Source organism: Seriola lalandi, unplaced genomic scaffold, assembly GCF_002814215.2.
Source record: "Seriola lalandi dorsalis isolate HSWRI2012SDOR001 ecotype SW California unplaced genomic scaffold, Sedor1 jcf7180002053898, whole genome shotgun sequence".
NCBI classification, from domain to species: domain Eukaryota; kingdom Metazoa; phylum Chordata; class Actinopteri; order Carangiformes; family Carangidae; genus Seriola; species Seriola lalandi.
In genome coordinates, this window is record NW_019524451.1 from 265,410 (window position 1) to 274,713 (window position 9,304).

Sequence of the window (9,304 nt, forward strand, 5' to 3'; positions counted from 1 at the left end):
CCAAAGGGAAGCACAGTAAATTATAGTAAAGATAGGTATTTTTGAATTGCTTTAACAACTTACTTTACATTAAAATGGCCACAGTATGGCCACGTTGTAGTTTGTAATTGTGTATTCATGCTCTGGTCTCCCTGCGCTGACAACCAAAATGGAAAGCAACATCTCACTTTTATGTCTTCACTTATTGCACAGGTGGACCTCTTACTGAGCACCGCCCTGGCTGTGGACCGATTTGTAGCTGTCAAGTGGCCCCTGCGCTATGAATTGCTGATGTGTCCTCAAAGGAGACGAGTAATAGTTGCAGCCATATGGATCTTATCAGTTGTGCTCAGCGGTGTAGGTTTATGCATCAGCCTCAGCACAATCCAGGTGAATTTTTCCTTTCCTCACTGTCGACCTCACACCCTGCCTGTCAGGGACATCAGCTATGCTACTTTACTGCACCGTGGGAACTGCTGTGGTGGTGCCTCTCTGCTCTCTGACCATCCTGGGATGCTTCTGCCTGCTCTGCTGGGACATGCATGCAGGGCTACTCTGCACCAAGAGGGCTTCTGTGACCCTGACCCTCCAGGCTGCTCAGACTCTTCTCTTTTCAGTTCCTCTGATCATGGACAGCTACCTGATCCCTGGCTTCCTGCACAGCGATACTCTTGATTTAGCAGCAACCATCACTTTCAACCTGGGGGTGTCACTCATCCCATTAGTATATGGATACCGCTCACGAGAGCTGCAGCAGAGGATATGAGAGGCTGCACACAGGAACAAAGTCATCAACCAGAATTGGTCATAAAGTCTGATGAGAATTCATTTGTGGAGCTGCTATTTATAAAACTGAACCGGTTTTACCTGTACTGCCTGAATATCTTCCTGTTCAGCACAGAAGATCTTTGCACATGTATTGTGCCACGCTTAAACTTCATTGTTTGAAAAAGTATGGTTGGATAGCTGAGTCAATATGCTAAGGTCAGGTAACACCATCTTCCTGTAATTCATTTGTATTTCAAAGGTAAACAACATGTGTTATATTGGCAGCAGTAGAATCAGAAAAATCAGAGTAGAAACCGAATCAAGCTGTTCAAACACTGATAACTATTGCACACATACGAGATGCTTCTGATAAATAGAAATAAGAGTCAGGACAAACTGCTTCAAGATATTTAATTTGTATCTTAAACTGTAATATGCTGTATATCTACTTATTAATTCACCATATATATCATACAAAACGTTCAAGAATACAGAGTAAATATACACAACAGAAGGATAAATACTCGATGCTACAAGAAAAATACATCAACAATCAAGCATATTTGAAAGGGAATGAGACTTGTGGGGAAGGTGTGTGGGTCAGAGAGGGCGGGCGGCTTCCCTGATTGTGATGGTCACCCCTTTAAGAGGCACAGGCACAAATCCACAGGTAGCACTGAGGTGAGACAGCACTCCCCCAGTCATCAGCGCTTAACCAACTGCTCACATTACAAACAAGACAAGATGAAACACCGGAGTTGCCGTATAAATCAAGCATCCTACAGATGGATGAAACTTAATGCACGCACTGTGTTTTCAGTCAAAGCATTGGAATGTACTGTGTTTGTTACCGTATTGAGGCAGGCACTGAGAATCTCTTGACAAAAAATAACGGACATATTATCGTTAATATTATCAAAGTATGCAGCATTTCAAACAAGAAAGAGAGTGTTCTCTTCGTTTTTGGCAAATGTGATGTAGATAATCATGTAAATCAAGGGAGGATGGATCAATGGTTCAAGTTGTTCATTGAAGTCTGTGACAGTTAAACCTTTTTAAGCGAAAATGGCATGACGTAACAATAAGGAAAGGGAAATTCTGAGATAGAACTAGATATATGAGCAGCATCACATGTAAAAACCACCACTGGTCCTCTCGACACTGTATCACCGACCCTTATGTCATGCATCTCCTTCAGTACAGGCAGGTTTTCTTCATAATGCGCAGGAACTCCTGCTGGTTGACTTCTCCGTCTCCATCCCTGTCTGCTTCATCTATCATTTCCTTCGCAAACACACAGCAGAAGAGGAAATGAAAAGAAGACTGGAGGGATGCAGCAAGCAAATGAAGCTAGTTTGACTGTATTCATCAGCAAATGTTCTGTTGACATTATTCAAAATCACGGTCACAACCCTCGGCTTTGTAAACACAACCAGTAGTCTGCTTTTATTAGGCAGGAGTTAGTGTTCATATGCGAGAATGTTGTTTATTACATAATTATGTGCTTTACCTGCAGCTCTTCGTCTGTCAGGTTCTCGCCAAGCTCTTTGGCTACTCTCTTTAGATTCTTGAAGGAGATCTTGCCTGTCTCGTCATCGTCAAACAGGCGGAAGGCTTTCAGGATCTCCTCTTTGGAGTCCTTCTCAGCCTGGAGACAAGAGAATGACCGGATCAGAAACTGTGGCCAGAGTTTGTGTACGCCAATGAAAGGCAATACAAGACAATCTAAATGGCGCTGACAAGATGGAGTGCAGGTTCAAATTCAACACTGTTGGGAGTTGCATGCAACGGAAATGAATAAACAGTATAGATATCTACCATTTTCTGTGTCATGACAGTAAGGAAGTCGCCAAAGGAGATCTTCCCCGTGCCATCCTTATCCACCTCACCAGTCATCTTCTTGATCTCCTCTTTCTTCGGTTCGAACCCCAGAGCTCTCATCGCGACCTGATACAGACACACACACAGGAAAATGTTTCTTTCCGCCTGACACAGGTTAGTTGTGACCAGTGTTTTAGCCCGTCTTCTTCTTTTTTTTAGTTTTTACCTTGAGCTCTTTGACATCAATGTATCCTGAACCATCTGTGTCAAACAGCTCAAAGGCCTCCCTAATTTCCTGCTTCTGCTCCTCTGTCAGCTCCGGTTTGGGGGCTGTCTTCTTGCGAGGAGGGGGCACTGGACCCTGCAGGGATGGTCTCTTGGCACTGGTCGCCTGATGGAGACACAGGAAGAGGAAAAAGATTAAGATAAAAAAAATTCTATGATAATATCAGAATCAGAGAGGATTCTGGGTGAAAATTGGCATTTCCCCAGACCTATCACCCACATGAATAAGGAACTATTTAAATATCCTTCACCTGTGGCAACACGCTAACATATATTGAGATTATTATTACAGCATGAGATATTTTCGCTCACCATCAGTTGCCGTGTACTTGATTGACAAAGAGGAACCGCAGATCTATTCAGCATTCAATGTTTTCCTCTGGGCTAGGAAGCCTCCCTATCATTTAGGGAGGAGGAGATCATCAAACGGTTTCTGCTTTACATTCAGTCACTCGCATTTACCGCTCAACCACACTGAATGTATGATAGTCTCGTATTCGACAAAACCTGCTGTGTATTTCGTGGGAAAAGCTGCCAAAATGTGGAGAAAATAAACGTCTATAGCTAATAGCAGCATGCACAGGTTCAGCTGCCCGATGGAGTAAAGATGTTTGATTTCTTCACCCCTTCTGCCAGGACACAAGTGCGTCGTCTCGTGACCGCTGACGCGTCAAACAAGGACACAAACAGGCACAAATTGGAGTAAAAATCGAACGCACCGGTCGGGCAAAAAGATGATTGGTTGCTGTAAATCACGGGGCACAAGGCACGATCAGAAAATTCAGAGCTGTAGAGGATGAAGTTAAACCTCCTTGGGATTTCCCACAGGAATATAAAATAGTGGAAGAGCATATGGAGAATGGGAAACATTTATATGCAAATTATATCCTATTATATACTGTATGATTTAAATGGTGCTCCTGCTACTCTGAAATTACCTCAATACACCCTCTAGTGTCAGCAGATCATAGATATATTATTAAAGCTTATTCTAATAGAATAGATGATAATAATAATAATAATAATAATATAGAGAATAATATGATAAAAAAGGAATGGCTAATGGAATATAATAAAAAGATTTTAAAAAATGTAATAATTTTACAATGTAGTTCTTATATGCATCAGACAATGCCTCTGTTGCTGAAGAGGGCCATTATCACCTCTGAGGAAAGCATATTATTATTATTATCATTATTATAAGGATCCACAGTACAACAGACACACTCCGTGACACAAGAATGGCTGCTGAAGTTTCAAATATGTTCTGAAATATTCAGTGGCCACCTGTACAATACAACAGTCCAATAGAACCACTCTGCCATAAATTCCATTTTTCAAAGTTTATGCATTTTTCTTTTTATTCTGACATTGTCAAGCAGGTGATAATTCCATTTTACAATACTTCACTTGTCCAACCCTTTTTACATGCACCAAGGGACAAAATGTTTAAAACACCTCCTAATGCTCTCCAATGCACACCAGCACCCACTATCACATTAATATTAAACATAAAACAGAATTATCATCTGTCAAACTAAATGTGTGTGTTTAATAAAGTGGCCAGGAATTATATCCTATAGCGGTTCCTTTTATTTTGCTATTACCCTTTACTCACTATAGTTTTCTTTTCATCTATTATAACGTTTCTCCCATTTGCACTAGTGTATAAGTCAGATATCTGATTTATAATCCGACATTTGATGTATTATCATAACAAGAAAAAACGACATATGAGGAGAAAAAAATCATTAAAAAATACCATCAGTGAAGCCGATGGATAAATCAGCAGTTCAAGGGGCGTGGTCTTTTAACTATGAGGCGTATTGTGATCCCGGTTTGTGATCCACTATTGGTTTAAATTGTGGCGTTCTTTGACGTATTTTAAACACCATTGGCTGTTGGCAAACGTCCCCTTTGTGCTCAGCGTCAGCTCCACCAATCACAGAGCTGGTCTCACTCAGCTGATTCACACAGCTCACGGTTTGTACGCGGGGGTAGTTGCACGCTTCGTCTGCAGGTAAGTTTAACTGTGAATAACGGTGTATCGTATTTGTGCTTCTTCAGTGAAAAGTCGACACATATGTGCTCTGTGTGTTGGTTATCTAGGAGCACTCTTCTTCACTGACTGCTCTGCTTGTCAGGAAAACCGTCCTCTCCAAAGTGCCTGTCTGTTTTCGCTGTCTTCGCTCACCTGTTGGTCACTTTTCACTCATCATGGCCACGCGTGTCCGACCGGTGAGTTATGATAAAAGTTGTGGATTCAGAAAGTTGTGTTTTAACCATCTCCAGATGCTGTTGTGCTGTTGGTTTGGCTACAACGTATCACTGCGTGTCGTGCAGAGCAGTAAGCGGTGTGCAGTCATCGGCGGCTCTGGTTTCCTGGGCAGACACCTGGTGGAGAAGCTGCTGGACCGAGGCTACTCCGTTTCTGTGTTCGACATCCGTCAGAGCTACGAGCTGCCCGGTGTCACCTTTCACCAGGGAGACCTCTGCGACAAACAGGTAAGGGCTGTCCTCTCAGCCGCTGGACTGCTGTGAGACTTGACTCCCCATTGAAGTGGCCTGACTTAACAGAATCAAATACATTCAAGTCTTGAGCACATTAAAAGTGCTTGATGTTAGCTAAAACACACTGTTGACTCAGCTTTGAAAAGCAAATGCTGTGTCACTTTATGGCTCAGACATCTGTTATACCAGCAGTTTATAAATGAACACATCTTTGGCCTGGAGCAGTGACTCTTTAGATGCCGCTGTCAGTAGCTGTGAGGTTTCTGTGTTGTTCTGCTGCAGACTCTGCTGCCAGCTCTGGGGGATGTGTCCCTGGTCTTCCACTGTGCCTCCCCAGCCCCCGGGAGTGATAACCGTGCACTGTTTGAGAGCGTCAACATTCAGGGCACACGCACCGTTATTCAGGCCTGCATCGAGGCTGGAGTGCAGGTGAGGCAGCCAGACGATGAGAGACTTGGCTTTCCCTTTGTTTACGCACACGACTGTTCGGTGTTTAAGGATGAGAAAAAAAGCGTTTACACTCAATGTGTTTGCCAGAAATTGGTCCTGACCAGCAGTGCCAGTGTGGTGTTTGAAGGGACAGACATTAAGAATGGGAGAGAGGACCTACCGTATGCCAAGAAGCCCATCGACTACTACACAGAGACCAAGATTGAACAGGAGAAGGTAGGAGAGTGGTGATTTCAACTTGAGTTTTATTGGTTTCATCAGTGTGGCCCAGTAACTCACAGTGTGATGTGCTGATCTCAGCTGCTGCTGGACCACGATCCAGCTCCTCATGATTTGGAAAGAAATATGTGATTTTTAATTGAATTAATTGGTGTAATTTGAGTAGTTTTTAAATTCTCTCCCTCAGATGAATATACATTTTTATTTTCAACAAGTACTTTTATTTTCATCAGCATCCCACAACAATTTAATATTAACTTCAGCAGTAGTGGGTACCTGGACTTCCTTTGTTATTTGCATGTCATCTGCCATATTCTGTCTTTGTTTTAGTTGGTCCTCGAGGCTTGTGACAAGAAGAAGGGTTTCCTAACTGTTGCCATCCGGCCTCATGGCATCTTTGGCCCTCGGGACCCACAGCTGGTTCCTATCCTGGTGGATACGGCTCGCAGGGGCAAGATGAAGTTCATCATTGGGTAATCATTGGGAATCATCGATTCATCGCATTGATGCCAATTCACCAGTTTTACTCATTAATAGAACTATAATGAACTGCTCTCGCCTCTTCAAAAGGAAAATGTGTGACTTATTGGAGTCAGTTTAAGTGAAACTAACATCAGTCCGGTTCTGTTTTGGCTTCCTAGACATAAACACAGAGCTTGATTTAAAAACCTGTTTATTGTGTAAACCTAAAACACTGACATGAAGTGCTGCACACAAATAATCTATCAACCCCCTGTGATGGCAGCTGTGTTTTTCCACTGGCACAAAGACCAAATTTTTTGCACAATTATTGGGAACTTGTTTTACCGGATGAAATCTAAAACCTTGACTCATATTGGTTGTTTTAAGATTTTATCTGCATGTATTTATGTCCTTTCACTGTGGGTGAAAACACTGGGTTCTGACATCTTCCTAGCTCTAAAATCTACTTCTAAACTCTTCATTCACACACTCTTACCAGCCTACCCACTTCTACCCTGCCTTTTGAAAAGCTGGAATCAATAGTGAGGTAGTCATTCAACCGATAGACTGTCGTACCGCTGTGCTGAGGGACAGCTGATTCTTGTTTCCTACGTCCTCTGTGCTCAATGGTATTTCTCTTTTATTTCATTTACCGCAGTGATGGAACCAACTTGGTAGATTTCACCTTTGTGGAGAATGTAGTTCACGGACACATCCTGGCTGCTGAACGCCTGAGGCCGGACTCGCCTTTATGTGGAAAAGTGAGTGAAAACACAATCAAAAAGCAGAGCCAACCTCATGGTACAGCTGGTTTAAAGGATTCTGTCCATGAGATCCTGCTGCTAGTTACATACACACATGGGATACTGATGTGAAACTATGGCGGGGCAAATTGAATTTAATATTAATTTAATACTAATACTACTACTTCTAATAATAATGATAATAAGTTCACAACAAGCCAATTCAAACAAGTCAACTATTGTCTTGCCATTGGCAGAGGCATTAGTTACTGATGAGCACAACATTGTATATTTAGCCTTATATCCTCTGCTTCATTCTCAGCCATACCACATCACCAATGACGAGCCGGTTAGATTCTGGGACTTCATGTCTGACGTGTTAGTGGGGCTGGGATACGCCGCTCCGCGCTACCGACTCCCCTACACCCTTGTGTACGGACTGGCCCTGCTCCTGTGGCTGCTGGCCCTGATCCTGCGTCCTCTAGTGTCCTTCAAACCCACTTTTACTCCAATGAGAGTGGCTCTGGCCGGAACCCACCACTACTACAGCTGTGAACGTGCCAAGCAGGACATGGGCTACAAGCCGGTAGTCAGTCTGAAGGAGGGCATCGCGCGCACGGTGGAGAGCTACCCTCATCTCAGACGAGGGGCTTGACGGCAGCGTGGAGATGAAGACTGTAGAGATGTGTAATGCTGTGGATGTTAGTACAGTTATGCTCATGGTGAGAATGAAGTGATGATGTCACGTCAAATGGACATATCAAACATGAGCGGAGAGACAGTTTATCTTTATCCAAACCTCACAACGTGAAGCATTTGTTTGCCCTTTCCACGTTTATGTGTGATTTTCGCCAGCAGATGGCAGCAGAAGATCCTGGCTTTGGTTAACATGTTGCAGTCTGATATTACATAAGTTTTAAAGCACTTAGTGAGCAGTTTATTTCAGCTTAAATATAGCGACCTTACACTGTGAAAACTACGAAGACTTACACATGTTCTATTTTCATGTTTCACCCATGTGCTGTACACACATTGACATGCTGCTGATACTGTATGTCAAATTGCCTTAATACATTCCACTAAATGATGGTTCTCCTGATACAACTTGCATGAATATTATTGTTTACAAAGATAACTAGCTTTACATTATATGGCCAAAAGTATATGGAGGGGAATGTATTTTTTTTTTGTTTTGTTTGGGGCGGTTTTATTTAGCTGTAATGTAGTTTAATAAGCACCAGTTTGTATTGAGAGAATTGTTAATGTTACAACACACAGTGATTCTTCAGACAGTAATGCACTTCCAATTTGTGGCAACAGTTTGGGATAGGCCCTTTCTTGTTTCAACAACACACCCCAGCCCCATCCCCCGTCCCCATTCACAGTGCCACATAAATATAAACAGGGTTTCTTTGGACTTTATGTTGAAGAACCTGACTGGCCCTGCACTCAGCCCTGACCCCAGCCCCATCCAAATCTTTAGGATGAATAAGAACGGCAACTGTGAGCCAGGCCTTATTGCTCAAAATCAGTGGCTGATCTTACCAAAGTACTAAAGGTTCCAAAATCTTGTGGAAGGCCTTCCTTAAAGATTGTGGGCTGTTACAGCAGCATATTACTGCCCACATTTTAAAGCACAAAGTTTGTCCAAAAACAACCCAAATACATACCCTTGCGTGCCCATATGTAAACGGAACAGTTTATGGTTGCTGTAATTATTCCTCCTGTCCAAAGGATATAAAAAGGGGTCCCTTTAATGTGATTCTAGTGTAACAGACAGTCCTCATTCTGTGTTAAAACTGGATCCTGAAGTTCAGCCAAAGCTTATATGAGGAAAAGAAAAGAGAGAATTTTGCACACAAAAAAACCCTGAAACCTTGGAGGATACACACTTGCCAAAATTGCATATTAACTCAGGCTAAACTTAAGAAGGGATTTTAACACAGAATGAGGGCAGTCTCTTATAATGGAATTATACGAATGCAGAATTAGAAGTTCTTTTGATGGCTCTGGGAGGGAAGAGTGACTATAGTGATCAATAACTTTTTCACATTTGCGCATGTGAG

The 9,304-nt window shown here is 42.6% G+C and overlaps 2 protein-coding genes across 2 annotated transcripts; one reads left to right on the top strand and one right to left on the bottom strand.

Moving 5' to 3' along the window:
- Positions 1-1,141: 1,141 nt before the first annotated feature.
- On the bottom strand, positions 1,142-3,472 carry cetn2 (centrin, EF-hand protein, 2). Its single transcript, XM_023402102.2, has 5 exons — positions 3,166-3,472; positions 2,795-2,959; positions 2,566-2,694; positions 2,258-2,395; positions 1,142-2,031 (listed from the first exon to the last, which is right to left on the bottom strand). The coding sequence occupies exons 1-5, from the start codon at positions 3,217-3,219 to the stop codon at positions 1,942-1,944; spliced, it is 576 nt and encodes a 191-aa protein (XP_023257870.1). The 5' UTR covers positions 3,220-3,472; the 3' UTR covers positions 1,142-1,941.
- Positions 3,473-4,792: 1,320 nt separating this feature from the next.
- nsdhl (NAD(P) dependent 3-beta-hydroxysteroid dehydrogenase NSDHL) lies at positions 4,793-8,342 on the top strand. Its single transcript, XM_023402093.2, has 8 exons — positions 4,793-4,873; positions 4,963-5,091; positions 5,197-5,358; positions 5,647-5,793; positions 5,902-6,030; positions 6,364-6,506; positions 7,154-7,256; positions 7,561-8,342. The coding sequence occupies exons 2-8, from the start codon at positions 5,071-5,073 to the stop codon at positions 7,891-7,893; spliced, it is 1,038 nt and encodes a 345-aa protein (XP_023257861.1). The 5' UTR covers positions 4,793-4,873; positions 4,963-5,070; the 3' UTR covers positions 7,894-8,342.
- The last annotated feature ends 962 nt before the right edge of the window (positions 8,343-9,304 follow it).